Source organism: Schistocerca americana, chromosome 2, assembly GCF_021461395.2.
Source record: "Schistocerca americana isolate TAMUIC-IGC-003095 chromosome 2, iqSchAmer2.1, whole genome shotgun sequence".
In the NCBI taxonomy this organism is placed as follows: Eukaryota; Metazoa; Arthropoda; class Insecta; order Orthoptera; family Acrididae; genus Schistocerca; species Schistocerca americana.
The window spans coordinates 263,843,969-263,863,226 of record NC_060120.1 but is presented as its reverse complement, the minus strand read 5'-3'; the positions used below and the strand labels follow the sequence as shown (position 1 = coordinate 263,863,226).

The 19,258-nt window shown below is 36.3% G+C and overlaps 1 protein-coding gene across 1 annotated transcript in view; it reads left to right on the top strand.

Moving 5' to 3' along the window:
- LOC124594834 (U3 small nucleolar RNA-associated protein 14 homolog B) overlaps window positions 1-19,258 on the top strand; it is a 67,937-nt gene that overhangs the window by 7,107 nt on the left and 41,572 nt on the right. Inside the window, exon 2 of the mRNA XM_047133282.1 lies at window positions 2,266-2,479. Coding sequence (XP_046989238.1) covers window positions 2,266-2,479 — 214 coding nt within the window. The remainder of the gene's footprint in view (window positions 1-2,265; window positions 2,480-19,258) is intronic.

Sequence of the window (19,258 nt, the reverse complement as noted above, 5' to 3'; positions counted from 1 at the left end):
TTCACATTGTAGGGTCTCCCTGTAAAACTGTTAATGTATATAGCCATAAATTTGTTTTTGTAAACTTACTACAAACTTTCATCTTTATGTACACATGAACTAAATCTGTGACACTGTCTGTAGACTGGTTGTTATATGGACAGCAAATAAATAAATAAAAGAAAATGTTGCCAACTGCCTTGTAAATATAACATTTTTTTGCCTCAGCTCTCAACAAATTAATGCTTTTAAACTAACCTACATCTCAAGATGTCCCACAGAACAGTCTGTCATGACAACTTTCATTCCTAAAACTCAGTAAAAATGAATTTGTGGTGATGGCAAGTTCATTATCTTTCACATGCAAATGTAGTGACAATATTTTGCTGCAGAATATGATAAAAGAAGTGACAGTATTGTAATGATTTTTTATGAAATGGAAAAAGCAACAATGAAAGTGTTAGAAATGTTATTGTTTTGGATTTAAATGTAGGTGGCAGTCACATAAAAGTAGGCCTACCTGAATAAGTCTGCTTTAGAGATTCAAGTAGATAACTGTCAAACTGTGTCCTTCCTAAGTGTGCATTCAGTATTTGTGTGAGCATCTATTGCAGTATCTCAAACTCAGGTGATCGAAACCTTCATCATAGAGGCACCGATACAGTGGGAACAATCAGAAATAACAGCTGTGCAGTACAAAATGTGATCTTTAATGGTATTGAGTTGTACAGCTTCTAAAAGGGCACAAATCTGGTTTTAGGGTCTTCTTTTGACACCCCCAAACACTTATTTCCTTCTCATTTTGTTGCCTGCTTCATATTACTTCCCACCAAATTGTAAATCACCAGCTTCTTTATTAAATCCCTCTCCTCATTGACCATCCTGTTTGACAGCAATGTCAACAAAAACTTCTCTACAGGAGTGACTCCCTCCAGTAGTGATTTGCTTGATAAAACTATTTCATGATGTATGAATTCATTTTTGCACGTGTAAACATGTAGGATGGGAAACTAAAAAATGATTTGCAACTTCTTTTTGCTGCACGCAAATGACTATTCAGTAAAAAAAAGAGGCATTTTGAAAAGATCCGCTCTTATTATATCTCTATGTTAATACACCCGTGGATGAAATTTTCTTGTTCCCCTTGTACCAGCAAATGTATTCTTCTATCTCTGTTCTTTCAAATTTCAGTTTACAAATGCACTGTGGAGCTGTAGGCCTATGTCACTCCAAAATTCCATTTCATGGAATTCACTGCCTGGACTCCCAGGAAAACTGCAAGCAAGAGAACAAAATAATACCAAACCATAAATAATGTGCAAAGAACATTGATTGGTTTTGCAGTCTTGAAATACATCACCTATTTTATCGCCTCACACTGAGTACTTAAAACTATCTCCCCGTTGCTTGTGTTAAAATGATGCATTGCCATCCTTTCTGCCGCAGCGGAGAGACATCACAGATGGCACTGCACCTATTGTTTTAACCCTTTTTAGCTGTATTGTATCATGGAACTCTTCTGGGTCTGTTGTTGACATAATACATGGTTTTCGAAAGATCAAGTTTCTGCATTCCTACAAACCGCACTAGTGCTATAGTGTGTCAATATGCCTTTGTATTACTTGATTTGTGGTGACTGTTGGTGTTTGCTTGTTTCTCAGACAACATTCTTCGGTAAGTAGCAATTTGTAAACATCAGATTGTAAGTATGGTTCTTAGCTTTTATCTTGTGGATGTTTTATCACACACACATAATTCCATAAAAACATCTTAGGATGACATATCCCAGTGTGCAGATTAAAGTTAGTGACTACAGTAATGTATTTCATGAGATAGTGACATCTTCGTATGTGATGTACTTTGAAGTTGATGTCCATGTAACTTTAGTTGCACATGAAAAGTGTAATTTGACAATATAGAAGTGAAGAGTTATTGCTTTAAATGGTTAATAATGTCATCATCATCTTATAAAGTTTGTTTAGTGGATAGTAAAAACAAAATAAGGGAATAGCTAAATGTAGTTTGATGTCTGGTTCGAGGGCATGCAACTGCTTTTATTCACTCTGTTGACATAATGTTTATATACCTTATTATGAGATCTTCATACCTGGTTTTGTTTCCTCTGAAGCAACTGGCATTTGTTTCTGAGCCCAATGAGAATATAATATAAATTTTCAATATAAATTTAATAAGAAGGCACATATTTACAATGTTCTCTGCATGAAATTACCTTGTTCCTCTTTTAACCAATACACACATTCTCAACACCGTTCTGTGATATTTCAGTGTTAAGGCACCAACCAGGAAAGAAACCAGTCGCCAAATATCTGAATTCAACTTGGGCAAACATCAGATAGAAAATGATACTGTTGGTGTTAATGAGTTAACCAAAGCACTTGAGAAACGTGCGAGCCATGTGGAAATTGGACAGAAATTAAAAAATTTGAAACAAAAGGCAAAACCACTTAAACCTCCACTAGAAAAATTTGAAGCAGAAAAGGTGAGCACTTCTAATTTCATGTATTTATCAAAAGATCTGGTTTTGGTATTATGTTTAAGGGATGTGACTAGCACATCACATACAGGCGTAAGATTCGTGTGAGCTCGGTAACATGTTGAATGACAAAATCTCTCTGAAGTTCGTTTACCACCCTCCACCAATACATTGATAATATGCATGCGCCATGGATGAATGTGCCCGCTCAGGTACATTGAGGACAACCTCTCAGCTGTCAGTCAATAGTAACCCAATCTGTGACCATACAGGGTAGATTATAAAAAAATTGAAGATTTGGAGATGGTGGTGGGGGAATAGATGATTCTCTTCACACATCTTCATTTTCAGTTGCTTTTAAGCAGATTCAGTCATTTGGCATAAGCACTTTAAGGAGACGTCATAAAATACTTCGCTTATTAATATTTCTTAGAATGAAATTTTACAAAAACACATTATTACAAAGTTAAACTTTTATTGGGCCTGTGGAGAAATTATTCTAATGAATAAAATAGATTTGCTATTAAAAACGTGCAAGTTTAACAGCAATTTGCTTGGCATACTGTGGGTGAATTTATTTATTTATGCATTTTGTCACCTGGGAAGATCCTGCATTTCAGGCTCTCCTTCACATCCAATCAGGCATCCTTAGTCAGTCAACGCTACAGAATGCATTATATATAAGCTGTAGATAACAGCAGGAGCAACAACAACAATGGATTTAGTAATGATTAGATTTCATAATGGCAAGACAGAGGTTTTGAAAACAAATTTAAACTGTAAAACATTCCCAGGGGAACTTTTTTACTCTAACCATGATTTATTGGCTGTGAACTGTAGATTAAAACTGAGGAAATTGCAGAAAGTAAAAATTAAGTAGGTAGTGTTCCCTACACATTTTTGCCTTCACAGTCATCATCAGTAACTGCACTTCTGTCAAAAGAGTGAAAAGTTGGTAGTGGGCATAATCTGTTGTCAGTAATGTAGTCCACACCATAAATTGAAGTTCAAACACTTCAATTGCCCTTGGTGTCTGAATAAACTAATGTTTACAGCCAATTTGAGTCATGCTGTTTTAATTACAGTACAGATAAATGGGGACTAGTGTAGCAGGGGATACAACCCGTCGGCTTTGGACAATGACGTCACAAGTCGCCAAACGAGAAGCGATTCTTCTTAGTGTTGTAGCTCCCTTCAGTAGCTGATAAGTGTTTTTTGGCTTTTTTTTTTTTTTTTTTTTTAAAATCTCACGAGATAGAGTAAACAGATCCACTTTATTAAGCAATCAGTAAAAAAACGAAACTGAAGCATAACAGCAAAAGCGAAAATGGTAAACTGCTCTCTGGCGACTTGTGACGTCATTGTCCAAAGCCGACGGGTTGTATCCCCTGCTACACTAGACCCGATAAATGAGTAACCTCACACTAAACTTGACTGATGTCCTACAATATTGCTTGAGCGCAGTCACCTAACCATAATGTAATAAATCAAAACTGTTCACTTGTGGAAAATACATAATTAATGCAGTCACTGAATATAACTCCTAAGACACTGTGCTCAGGTCTAACAATTGAGTCAATGCAGAAACGATGTCCATAGCCAGCTACTGTTGGGAGTAACACTGTTAAAATTGTGCTCTAGCCACTATTGAAGTTCCAACACTGTCAGTGAAAATAATTACAAGTTCGCAGTCAGTCATTAAAAACAATAACTGAATAAACTCCCAAACCGAAATTTAGATAATATATGGCACGTTTCCCAACTTGAATTTGTACAAAATTGTATGCGGTGCATTATCCTTTTTTTTTTTTTTGGATTGACATATAACTTGCTCATATCATAACTCACTGCAGATTGAACTAAAATGGCTTCCAGCATGTCTCTTTTGTAAGTTTACAATAATTAAACTGAAGTTGTGTATTTTTGCGTGCCTGATTTTCACAAATTGCAATTAAAGATTTACATTTCTTAGTAACTGAATAGTGGATGGAGATTCATTCAGACATGAACTTCCAGATACAGTAACAATTTCTATTGAATTATACTGGTTAGTTTGTGAAAATATATGATTATTTCAGTAACAATGTTTTATCTAAAATGGTTAATTACTTCAAAATCAGTACAGTGCAGGTGTTGCTAACATATTTTTGTTGCTGTTTGTGTGAATACCTTACTTATTTCTACAGCTTCTTTAACTACTTTATCAGGGAGTCAGTAATTGGGTGTATGTTTACGTATGAACAATGATAATGAAATCTGAACATACTGTTACTTTGTAATTAACACAGATTTCAACCACACTGATCATACTAATGGATTGAGGATAGCCAAAAGAAAGTAACACACAACAATGTAAAGTTGAATCAGACCCAAGTCAATATTTTGAGTTTTTTTAGCTACAGTGCACTTAATGGCTGTATTGAAGATTTAAAAAAATAATAATTTTGGAGGTAGGAAAAACAAAACAGATTGTCAGTAATCCACCTGCCTTCTCACATCACCCTCACATTGAGTTATATAGGCAGGTATTGCCAAATAGCTGACTATGTAAGCCAGTGTCTAGACATTTCCTACAAAATGTTTACAAAAAATGTCACACATTCAGCTTCAAAAATGTTTGGTTATCGAAACTGATCTTAAACCAACAATACATAGAAATACAAATTAGTTAAAATATATCCAAATGCAATATCATATACTATATAAGAAAACCATATTTCATTATTAACCAATCACATCTAATAAGCGACAGACATAAATTCGAAAGCATTGAACAGTTCATATTTCTGGGGGCAATAACAGATGAACAAAATCAGAGATACATAGAAGTGAAAATGAGACTGCAAAATGCTAATAGAGCCTATCACACAATACAAAAACTTCTAGGGTCTAAGCTACTGACAAGGAGAATAGAAATGAAACTATATAACACAATCGTCAGTCCATTCCTATCTATGGAGCAGAAACATGGAGTGTAACTAAAAGGAAGAACACCAAGTACAAGTATTTGAAAACAGAGTTTACACGAAAATCTCTGGCTCATACAATGAAAAGCAATCACAAAGCTGGAAGAGAAGACACAACACAAAAAATCATGTGCTGCCACAACAATAATGAGCATAATAAATTCCAGAAAACTTCAATGGGCAGGCCATCTGATGAGACTGGAAGAGAATCAAGTGGTTTCAGGAGTATTAATGGAGAAGTCAAGTGGTAAGAGATTTAATGGGAGACACAGGAGTTCATGGGTAAATTAAATTAAAATGGCATGCAACAAGGTTGGTGTAAATAATTGGCAAGAAGTAGCATTGAAGAATTTGTTGGCAACATGGGATCAGAACGGGAGCTTCGAGTCCCTGTAGAAGCCAAGGAGAAGAAGAAGAAGAAGATATTTCATTATTAAATGTCCGCTTACATTCAATTAGTGTTTGTTTCATTGTCCCTGAAAATCAGAAAATACATAGCAAGAAAAAACAAACTTAGAAATACAGTACACTTTTTACTCTTCACTGTATGCAGACAAAGGGATGGAATTTCCCATCTTCCAGCCACTTTGCTACTTACTGATCACATATACACGTTTCACTGTTACACAGAGCTGCAAATAGGTCCAGACCTTTCACATGTCCAGATGTTTGTCCCATGTTCTCTAATTTCACCAGTATTCCTGTAGGTAGTTACCCTTCATTGTTGTACAAGGAGAGAGGGGAAAACAAACAAACAAACAAACAAACAAAACAACCTATCTTAGTACCCCAGTAGTTACCACAACTAAATCTATAAGAAAATGTTTCCTTTTTAAATTACGTACACACACACACACACATTAATTTTTCAGGTATCTAACAAAATGTAAAAAGAATGGAATCTGCTCCATGTTAGTATGTACTTTAACCCAAATTACTATCTCACTTAACTGATCTCAAAAATGAAGTTTCTAGTCAAATTTTGAGAATGCTGCTTAGTGTTTCTCTTAATTTCTATCTCTTTAATGTCAGATCTGCTCAGCATACCCAGGTCCCTGCCACTTTTTAATTATTGTCACTTAATTAGAAAAATCTGGTTTCTTTCTCATCATCATTCTGAGTCGGGACATAAATAGCAACTACTAACAGCAAGAAAACTGGATATGTGACAGTACATTATTAGTACCTCATCAAAATTTTACTCTCTTATTCAGTTTTTCATTTGCAGTGTCATACATTGCGTACAGAATAACTACTTGTTGTCTAACTCATAAAGATGTTCCACTATACAAACTATATGAAACTGTACACTGTTAGGTTTCCGTACTTACTTCTGCCTGTTAATCCCATTATTTACTTTCTCTATAAACACTTAGCTAGAGGAATGCATTCACCATAATCAATCTACTGCGAAGTCAGGCTTCCTAACCATTGGTCCATTACCTAACACATTTCTCGTCACTACTACATTACTACTTTACTGACTGTTGATGCATCATTATTCTTATACTCCACATTGTAATTACCCATTCATTATACTTTTATCATCTCATTGAACAACAGATATACAACTGCTTTGCTTAGTAGAAAATAACTCTAAAGAATAACACTCTGCAGTACTGCACCATAACCTTATAGACAACCATATATTTAATAATATAACAAGACAAAATACGTATTAATGATTTCATCACTTTTACTTTATACCATCATATTACTCTGAAATGAGGCCTGAAGGGTAAAACCGGTACAAACCTTGCTTTATTACTTCAATTATTTCTATAAGCAACTTTATTTCAACTTTGCTTCCAGTTACAGAAACCTCAAAGGCTGAGGTATGACACATTTTTTCACAGATATACATTTTCACAAATAGTTGTATTCAGCACCAAAACTTTTATATGTTGTCGCAAATAATTAGGTTCTTGCTGACGAAAATAACTCTTAAAAGAGTTGCCCGTTGCTATAAATGCTCTTTTTTATTTTATTCCACTCTTCCAAATCACACTAACTTTACAATTTCCACATTCAGAAAAGCAATAATTACATTGTTGTTGACAAACTTAGCAAAATGTGTGCATTTCCATCAGAGGCATGCCCACCACTACTTAGATTCTACAGTACCCACAATTTCCAAAGAGTTTACAAACTTTCTTGAGAGGAGAAAAATCTTTACCAAATTATGTCATTATTTCATAAATAAATCCAGAAACAAATTTAAAATTAGCATTAGGTTGCACAATTAATTATATGAATTTTAAGTATGCCAGAAATTTTGTAATTTCATATATTTTTTAAAAGAAGAGTAATTTTAACTGTTAGTACATATTGATGTAACAAATTAATTTCTTTTTTATACATTTTAGCCTGAAATATAATACAAAATTACATGAATTTACTTCATTAAACAGTTAAGATTATTTTAACCTATGCAAGATTCAAGATTATACATGGTATTAGTTGTCGTCGTTGTTGTTGTTGTTATGGTGGTGGTCTTCAGTCCAGAGACTGGTTTGATGCAGCTCTCCATGCTACTCTATCCTGTGCAAGCTTCTTTATCTCCCAGTACATACTGCAATCTACATCCTTCTGAATCTGCTTAGTGTATTCATCTCTTGGTCTCCCTCTATAATTTTTACCCTCCATGCTGCCCTCCAATACTAAATTGGTGATCCCTTGATGCCTCAGAACATGTCCTACCTACTGATCCCTTCTTCTAGTCAAGTTGTGCCACAAATTTATCTTCTCCTTAATTCTATTCAATACCTCCTCGTTAGTTATGTGATATACCCATCTAATCTTCAGCATTCTTCTGTAGCACCACATTTCAAAAGTTTCTATTCTCTTCTTATCCAAACTATTTATTGTCCAAGTTTCACTTCCATACATGGCTACATTCTATACGAATACTTTCAGAAATGACTTCCTGATACTTAAATCTATACTTAATGTTAACAAATTTCCCTTCGTTAGAAATGCTTTCTTTGCCATTGCCAGTCTACATTTTACACCCTCTCTACTTTGACCATCATCAGTTATTTTGCTCCCCTAATAGCAAAACTCGTTTAGTGACTCATTTCCTAATCTAAATCCCCAACTACATTCCATTATCCTCATTTTACTTTTCTTGATGTTCATCTTCTATCCTCCTTTCAAGACACTGTCCATTCCGTTCAACTGCTCTTCCAGGTCCTTTGCTGTCTCTGATAGAATTACAATGTCATCGGTGAACCTCAAAATTTTTATTTCTTCTCCATGGATTTTAACTCGTACTCCGAATTTTTCTTTTGTTTCCTTTACTGCTTGCTCAATATACAGATTGAATAACATTGGGGATAGGCTGCAACCCTGTCTCACTCCTTTCTCAACCACCGCTTCCCTTTCATGCCCCTTGACTCTTATAACTGCCATCTGGTTTCTGTACAAATTGTAAATAGTCTTACCCCTGCCACCTTCAGAATTTGAAAGAGAGTATTCCAGTCAACATTGTCAAAAGCTTTCTCTAAATCTACAAATGTTTCTTGAAGTCTGAGGGTATTTCGTCTGTCTCATACATTTTACTCACCAGATGGTGGAGTTTTGTCAGGGCTCTCTCTCCCAAGGCTGTCAGAAGTGTAATGGAATGTTGTCTACTCCCAGGGCCTTGTTTCGTCTTAAGTCTTTCAGTGCTTTGTCAGACTCTTCAAGCAGTATCATATCTCCCATTTCATCTTCATCTACATCATCTTCCATTTCCGTAATATTGTCCTCAAGTACACCGCCATTGTATAGACCTTTTATCTACTCCTTCCACCTTTCCGCTTTCCCTTCTTTGCTTGGAACTGGGTTTCCATCTGAGCTCTTGATATTAATACAAGTGGTTCTCTTTTCTCCAAAGGTCTCTTTAATTTTCCTGTAGGCAGTATCTATCTGACCCCTATCTATCTTTACATTTGTCCTCTAGCAATCCCTGCTTAGCCATTTTGCACTTATTGTATTCCTTTTTGCCTGCTTCATTTACTGCATTTTTAAATTTTCTCCTTTCATCAATTAAATTCAATATATCTTCTGTTACCCAAGGATTTCTACTAGCCCTCGTCTTTTTACGTACTTGATCCTCTGCTGCCTTCACTACTTCATCCCTCAAAGCTACCCATTCTTCTTCTATTGTATTTCTTTTCCCCATTCCTGTCAGTCGTTCCCTAATGCTCTCCCTGAAACTCTCTGCAACCTCTAACCTCTGGTTCTGTTGGTTTATCCAGGTCCCATCTCCTCAAATTCCCACCTTTTTGCAGTTTCTTCAGTTTTAATCTACAGTTCATAACCAATAGATTGTGGTCAGAGTCCACATCTGCTCCTGGAAATGTCTTGCAATTTAAAACCTAGTTCCTAAATCTCTGTCTTACCATTATGTAATCTATCTGAAACCTGTCAGTATCTCCAGGCCTCTTACATGTATACAGCCTTCTTTCACGATTCTTGAACCAAGTGTTAGCTATGATTAAGTTATGCTCTGTGCAAAATTCTACCAGGTGGCTTCCTCTTTCATTTCTTAACCCCATTCCATAGTCACCTACTACGTTTCCTTTTCTTCCTATGCCTACTATTGAATTCCAGTCACCCATGACTCTTAAATTTTCGTCTCCCTTCACTATCTGAATAATATCTTTTATGTCATCATACATTTCATCAATCTCTTCATCATCTGCGGAGCTAGTTGGCATACAAACTTGTACTACTGTGGTAGGCGTGGGCTTCGTGTCTATTTTGGCCTCAATAATGCATTCACTCTGCTGTTTGTAGTAGGTTACCCACACTCCTATTTTTTATACATTATTAGACCTACTCCTCCATTACCCCTGTTTGATTTTGTATTTATGACCCTGTATTCACCTCACCAGAAGTCTTGTTCCTCCTGCCACCAAACTTCACTAATTCCCACTATATCTAACTTTGACCTATCCCTTTCCCTTTTTAAATTTTCTAACCTACCTGCCCGATTAAGGGGTCTGACATTCCAGGCTCCGATCCGTAGAACGCCAGTTTTGTTTCTCCTGATAACGACGTCCTCCTGAGTAGTCCCCGCCCGGAGTTCCGAATGGGGGACAAATTGACCTCCGGACGCGATCATCATTTAACCATACAGTAAAGTTGCATGCCCCCTGGGAAAAAATTATGGCTGTAGTTTCCCCTTGCTTTCAGCCGTTCACTGTACCAGCACAGCAAGGCCGTTATGGTTAGTGTTACAAGGCCAGATCAGTCAATCATCCGGACTGTTGCCGTTGCAACTACTGAAAAGGCTGCTCCCCTCTTCAGGAACCACATGTTTGTCTGGCCTCTCAACAGATACCCCTCCGTTGTGGTTGCACCTACGGTACGACTATCTGTATCACTGAGGCACGCAAGCCTCACCACCAACAGCAAGGTCCATGGTTCATGGGGGAGGTGGTATCAGTTATCTCTATAAAAAAGAAAATGTTAGAGGAGGATGATTCATTACAATATCTCCTTCACAAAATTTGGAAACAGGGTTTTTACAATATTTTGTGACAGACTATAAGGTTTGCCAAATGGTGTACAAAATGATCACAGGATAGCAGATGGATGTATAGAAGTATATGATACATAACATTTTATAGAGAACATAAGAAAAATATCTGCTATAAAAATCATAATCTGTACCTGTATCAGGATATGGCACTCAGATTTTCAGATCTGTGGAACATACTGTGACAAGACAAATAATGCTAGGTCAAAACTACAACATTACACCACTAAACTATAGAAATAATTACAGAAACAATGGCAATTACTAGAATTTATAAACTTTAAGCTATGATCTATACAATCAAATCTTCAAAAGAGGAGAGAAAAAATTTCAGAGTCTAAGTGTACGAGGAGTGAGCAGACTCAAAAACACGCTGATGGGTACAAACCAGAAGAATATACTCGAGCATGAGTAGAAATCAGTCAGCCTTATAAACCATGGTATTCAAGGATATGTTGACTCAAGAAAGAACAAAATAATGGAAAAATATTAGGGCCTGAGTTTACGATGTGGGGCCAATCCATGAATCCAAACCACACCGGGTACAAACCATCAAAAAATATTTCAACACAATAAAATTAATAACACACAGTCATGATGACTAGGTGTACCCAAAACAGAGCTAAGCATGAGTCTGTCCACAACTCAAGATCCAGTTAGATACAATATTGCAATACTTAGGATATATTCAGGTAAACAGTCATAGTTAGCTTTGAATGATGACACGATCCAGTAGCTTGACAACCAAAATCGGAGTATGAAAGCAGACATCTGTACATACATCTTTTTATATTGTTCACACTAGTAAATGTCTTCCACAATGGCCTACGTACACAAAGGCCTAGAAAATTCATTTACAGTTTAAAAAAAATACATACTGATTTAAAGTTACATAATGATTGGAGAGTCAATCCCCCAGTTGAAAATAACCATGCATTTATGCTGAGAAACACTGTCTTTAGCAGTCTTGGTTAACAATTCACAAATATCAGGTACAACACACATTTCAGTCGACAGATGCTTGAATACATTACTCAGCACCCACGATCTCTTGCAAGATGACTGGTCCAGCAGGGTTCAGCCATACAGCAGTGTGGGGGATGGATCTACCCACATCTTTCAGATTCCTCCTTAGAGTTATCATCACATGCTTCAACATATACGTAACTTCCTGTCTAGCATTCACATCAAATCCTGAAACATTATTTTGTGTACTAAATATGTTGTTCAATACCTCCTTCACATCACATGAGAAATGCTCTCCATCTTCATTTTACATAGTCAGTTATATGAGATGTACGTCAATTGAGATTAAAAAGTGTTCACATTAGAAAAATTAATAAACAAAATTAAAATCAGTAAAAAAGAAATGAAATCACTAGGTGATACACACAGATATACTAAGGTACTGTTCCTAATTTTTGCAGTACAAATTATGATTACTGTCCCGTTTCAAAACTGTAAAAGTATCTACTCATTTAGCCTCATGGCATCTATGTATTAAATTCTAAAGCACAAATCTGTTGCAGAACATAATTACATAGTGTATCATAGATTTTAACCCAGTCAATAGATAAGACAAAACTTTAAAAATCACAACATCTTACATATTAAATTCATGACAATGGAAAAAAGAACAAACAAACAAAATTTAGATGCTGATGAATAATGTCTATGTGCTTTCAGGTAAGTGATATTGCGTAATCCAAACAACTTCTTAGCTTACACAAGTCTGTATGCACCAGGATGTGGATTTTCAAGAATTTCGAATGGTCCAATATAAATACTGAAAAAATTCTTTATCTCAGATGTCAACACTTTATATTTCTCTTTGGCTTTCACCAACACAAGATCTCCTACTTCAAACCCAGAAAATCTACTTTTACCATCATGTCTCTGCTTTCTCCCGTCCCCCTGTTTTTTCATCATCTCCTTAACACACTCTTCCCTCTCTTGTGGTGATAGAATTTTACATGGTGGAAACTGAACATTTTTAGAAATAAAGTTAGCTGGTCTATGATGAAACATTATTTCAAATGGTGAAAAACCTGTTGAAGAAATTAGTTAGCTGTTCATAATATCCTCAAAGTCACTGACATGATCTATCCAACTGGTAAGATTCTTACTACAGTATGTTCTAAACAGACTTCCAATCTCTCTCATATATCTTTCTGCAGGGTTACTCAAAGGATGGTACACCGAGGTTAGAATATGCCTTATTTTTGTGTGATCAACAAAATCTTTCCAAGCTTGTGATGTAAACTGAGAACCATTATCAGATAAAATTATTTTAGGAATACCCACCTGATAAAAATACGTGTTTTCAAATGTAGAGTTGATTTGCTTACTGATAGCTTTCTTGAGAGGAAACAACTTTACGAACTTCAAAAATACATAAACTGTGGTTTGATAACAAAATCCATTCTTAGACTTAGGTAAAGGTCTATAAACATCAACAGACACGAGATCAAGGTTTCCATTAGGCAATATGCTTTGCATTTGGCCTCTACTTGTTTGGTTACTTATCTTCACTCTTTGACATCTGTCACAGCTGGCAATCTTCTTCTTGACTCTTCTTACTATGTTATAAAAATAGATGTTTTCCTGAATCTTTTGTGTGTATTTGGTTGTTCCACAATGACCAAAACTCTCATGTGTATAAGTAATTAAAGTATCAATACACTGTATCGGTCAACATAGTTTGCAATCCTCTGAGTCAGTCTTATGTCTCCTGAATAAAATACTCTTGTGTACCCTTCTCCTCCTTTCTTACCAACAGGCTCTTAACCAATTTCCAATTTTGATCATGATTTTCATACTTAACGGAATTCTTTGCAAACTTTTTCCTCTTTCACACCTTTCAAGTACATAATTTTAAACTCGCCTTTCTCTTTCTCCAAAGTTGTTGGATGATTCACCTCCTAAAGGTAGCCTAGATAAAGCATCAGCAACTACATCATCTGTGCCCTTAATGTATCCGATTTCATAACTGAATTGCTGTAAAAACAAGGCCCAATGAGTAATTCTGTTGTGGTACAGCTTACACACCTGAAGATGACATAATGCTTTGTAATCAGTATTGATGATGACTTTGTGACATAGTAAATAATTTTTAAATTTGCTGAATGCCCAATACATAGCCAAAAGTTCTTTCTCAGTAACAGTGTATTTCTTTTCATGTTTCTGCAATACTCTACTAGCAAATGCAAGAGATCTTTGTTCAATAACACCATCAACTTCAACCTCCTGAAATAAATGAGCACCCAATCCAACATCACTACTGTTTGTTATAATACAAAAAGGAAAAGACAAATCTGGTCTGAACAGAATCTGACTTTGACATAGCTATTGTTTGATCTCATCGAAAGCATCTTGACACTCCAGATTCCAATCCCAAACAGTATTCTTCTTCAAAAGTTAACACAAGTATGGAGCATTCAAGGCTTGGCTGCTACAAAATTTTCTATAATCTAGTTAACCCAAAAGAATGGTTTAAGCCCTTTTTTATTGTGAGGTGGAGGTAAATTAGTAATAGCGTCAAGTTTCTCTTTATCAGGTGCAATTCCTTTTTCAGATATAACATTTTCCAAAAATTCAACTTCTTCCACACCAAATTTACATTTACCTATTTTCAAAATCATCCCTCCTGATTGTAATTTTGAAAACACATCTCTTAACAGATTCAAATGTTGTTCCCAAGTCTTTTCTGTGACCAGAATCCAGAGGTCTTATGAATTCAGCTACACATACATTTAACCCAAATGGCACCATACAATATTGAAAACGCTTACCTCCATACAAAAATGCTGTATACTTTCTAAAATTAATTTCAAGTGGGATCTGGTGAAATCAGAGGTCAAGTCCAAACTACTCATGTATTTTACATAATCAAATTTGTGTAACAGCACGTACATGTTCTCAGGATGATCATTCCCTCTGATAAGAAATTTATTAAGATGTCTAGAGTTCAAAACAATTCTCACTCCACCATTTCTCTTACTTACCACAAAGTATTTGTATGGAGTGTAGCCATGTATGGAAGTGAGACATGGACGATAAATAGTTTGGACAAGAAGAGAATAGAAGCTTTGAAAATGTGATGCTACAGAAGAATGCTGAAGATTAGATGGGTAGTTCACATAACTAATGAGGAGATATTGAATAGAATAGGGGAGAAGAGGAGTTTGTGGCACAACTTGACAAGAAGAAGGGACCAGTTGTTAGGGCATGTTCTGAGGCATCAAGGGATCACAAATTTAGCGTTGGAGGGTAAAAATCGTAGAGAGAGACCAAGAGATGAATACACTAAGCAGATTCAGAAGGATGTAGGTTGCAGTAAGTACTGGGAGATGAAGAAGCTTGCGCAGGATATAGTAGCATGGAGAGCTGCATCAAATCAGTCTCATGACTGAAGACCACAACAACAACAACAACAACCACAACTAAAGGATTATTGTAAACACTCCTGCTTCTCTCTATTACATTCCATGTTGCCATTTTCAGAATTTCTTTCTCTACATCTTTCCTTTTGGAAATGGTATACTATATGGCTGGAGAAAGGAAGGTTGATTATCTTTAAAGTAAAGCATGTACTGATAGCCTTTCACTTTCCCTGGTTTTTCACTAAACAAATTTCTAAGTTGTTCCTCTTGTATATCATTAAGAGTCATAGCTTCCCTTGCTTAGAATCCACTACACTTTCAAAATATGGATCCTCAATCCCATCAAAATCTGTATCATCATCAAACACCTGGTACTCACAATGGTTCACAATGTTTAGCAAATAGTTACAACTTTTCCCACAGTTTAAGATATAGAAATTAGTTTCCACATAAATATTACTTTTAGGTTCCAAAATAAGCAATTCTTTAGCATTCCATCCGAAACAATCCACAACTTTCGCTATCCAACCCATACCGAGAATTATGTTCTCTTCCTGACTAGAGATCACTAAACATCCATGTTCAAAGATTTTACATTCTATACTAAACGTTAAAAGTACTTGAGATTTTACCAATTTGCTTTGCTTACCTGAAGCTGCTTTTATCTTTACACCTACAATGGGCACTTCCACAAAATTCTTACTATACTGTATTTTGTGTCTAAATTGTGCGGCTGTACAACAAATTGGGCTACCTGTATCAATCAAACAGTTCCCTTCCCACTGATCAATCTTAATCCTAATGTGAGGACATCCAAAATCTGAATAATCATCTTTGTTATTAGACACTTCATGTAAAAGATCACTTTCAATTTCATCAAATGCTACATCTACACTGTTTTTCCAAGGTTTTATCAATTTTACTGGTATCATTGCATTACTTTGGTTACATGTGTTGACAGGTAAAGATTGAGCACACTGAATGGGTTCCATAGCACAACTAACATCACTTACTACAGAAGGAACACAAAACACTTTACTGTCAAAATTACGTTTCATACTTAGATCCTCTTTCACTTCATTCCACCAATCTGGATACTGATTTTGACTAACCACAGTTAACTTATTCCAGAATGCAAATTTATCTATGTTATCAGCAATATGGTCCCACACAAATTTCAAAAATTTTCTCCTTTATTCTCTAGGCTTACAGATAACTCATCGTTACTGCTTGGATCATTACTCTGCATGGCATTAATGAAATACTGCTTTGACTGGACTGGTATTCCATGACTCTCACTTACATCATCACAAACATCACTTACCTTACCTGTATTCGCAAATAACTCTGAAACTTCATTATTCCTAAATTTCACAAAAATCTGATCATTGTCATCATCATCATTATATTCTTCCAAAACTACTTCATCAATAACATCACTAACAACACAAGTCGTATCTCTATCAAAAAGTCACATACCACACCTACGTTCATTTGCAATAAGCTACCAGTCTCAGACTTACCAACCACAGTCATTTCACAGCTCTCATTCACACCTACATAAAAAATACCATCTAATTCAGGCCCAATACAGTTATTACCTGTTTTACATGCATCAATAACACTGTTTTCTGACCAAGAGAAGAAATCATTAGTACACACTACATCAAAATTCTCAGAAGATGGCATTCCCTCAGAATTATTAAGATCCATAGGAGAGCCAGCCATGACTAATCTATTCTACCTAATTTGCAAGATATATGAGACAGACAAACTCAGACTTCGGGAAGAATGTAATAATTCCAGTTCCAAAGAAAATATGCCGACAGGAGTGAACCAAACTATCAATTTAATAAGTTATGGTTGTACATACTGACGCAAATTATTTATCAAAGAATGGAAAAACTAGAAGAAAGTCATTTTTTTGCTCCAGAGAGAGATAGGAGCATGCAAGGCAATACTGACGTTATGACTTATCTTAGAAGATAAGCTGAAGAAAGGCAAACTCACATTCATAGCATTTGTAGACTTAGTGAAAGCTTTTGACGATACTGATTGGGAAACACCTTTTGAAACTGTGAAGATAGCAGAGATAAGATACAGGGAGCAAAGAGTTATATGCAACTTATAGTGAAACCAGACTGCAGGTATAAAAGTTGGAGATGAAAGGGAAGCAGTAATTGAGAATGGAGTGTGTCAGGATTGTATCCTGTCCCTGTTGTTATTCAGAATATACATTGAGCAAGCAGCAAAGGAAACAAAGGAGAAATTTGGGAAAGGAAAAACTCTGGGAGAATAAATAAAAACTTTGAGGCTTGCCAGTGGCATTGTAATTCTGTCAGAGACAGCAAAGGACTGGGAAGAACAGTTGAATGGAATGGATAGTGTCTTGAAGACAGGGTATAAAATATGCATCAATAAAATGAAAACAAGGATAATGGAATGAAGTCAGATTAAATCAAGCAGCACTGCTGGGATTAGATTAAATGAGGCACTGAAAGTGCCAGATGATAGTCAAAGTAGAGAGGCTATAAAAATAAGATCAACTGTAGAAAGGAGAGCATTTCCAGAATGAGATTTTCACTCTGCAGCGGAGTGTGCGCTGATATGAAACTTCCTGGCAGATTAAAACTGTGTGCCCGACCGAGACTCGAACTCGGGACCTTTGCCTTTCGTGGGCAAGTGCTTTACCAACTGAGCTACCGAAGCATGACTCACGCCCGGTACCCACAGCTTTACTTCTGCCAGTACCTCGTCTCCTACCTTCCAAACTTTACAGAAGCTCTCCTGCGAACCATGCAGAACTAACACTCCTGAAAGAAAGGATATGCGGAGACATGGCTTAGCCACAGCCTGGGGGATGTTTCCAGGATGAGATTTTCACTCTGCAGCGGAGTGTGCGCTGAAGGTAGGAGACGAGGTACTGGCAGAAGTAAAGCTGTGGGTACCGGGCGTGAGTCGTGCTTCGGTAGTTCAGTTGGTAGAGCACTTGCCCGCGAAAGGCAAAGGTCCCGAGTTCGAGTCTCGGTCGGGCACACAGTTTTAACCTGCCAGGAAGTTTCATAGGAGAGCATTTCTTAAAAAGATAAAATTACTAACACTGAATATAAATGTAAGTGTTTGGAAGTCTTTTGTTTTGTTTGGAGCGTAGCCTTGTAAGGAACCACAACATGAACAATAAGCAATTCGGACTAGAAGAGAATACAAGCTTCTCAAATGTGGCGCTATGGAAGAATTTTAACAGTTACATGGATAGACCATGTAACTAATGAGCGAGTACTGATTTGAAATGACACAGTTTGACTAAAAGAAAAGAGTGGTTGTTAGGACACATTCTGAGAGGTCAAGAAATTGTCAATGTGATATTGGACAGAAGTGTGTGTGTGTGTGTGTGTGTGTGTGTGTGTGTGTGTGTGTGTGTGTGAGTGGTGGGGGGGGGGGGCAGGAGGGGGGTTTAAAACTGTAGAGGAAGACCAAGGTATAATACAGTAAGCAGATTAATATGGGTGAAGGTTGATGTAGTTATTTTTAAGTGAAGAAGCTTACACAGCGTGGTTGAGTGTGGAGAACTGCATCAAAGCAGTCTTCGGACTGAAGACCACAACAACATTTGTGTCTTTTTTTACCTGAGTTCTAATTTTGTGGATAATGGCACACATTATGTTAAATGTTGACACAGGTTTAGAGCTTACACTTACGACATTGTATTTTACAAGTGTGAGTTCAGCTAAAGAGCCATGATAATACAACATATTGGTTTACAGCCTTGTATGTTGATCAGTGAGAAATTTTTGCATAGTGAGAAGCAGACCACAGTTTGGCTGTGAAGCCTCACATGAGAAAAGCTCAGGATAAAAAGTTCTTGGTTAACTTTCTTTCAAATTTGGATGAAAACCCAAGCTTTTGGTGA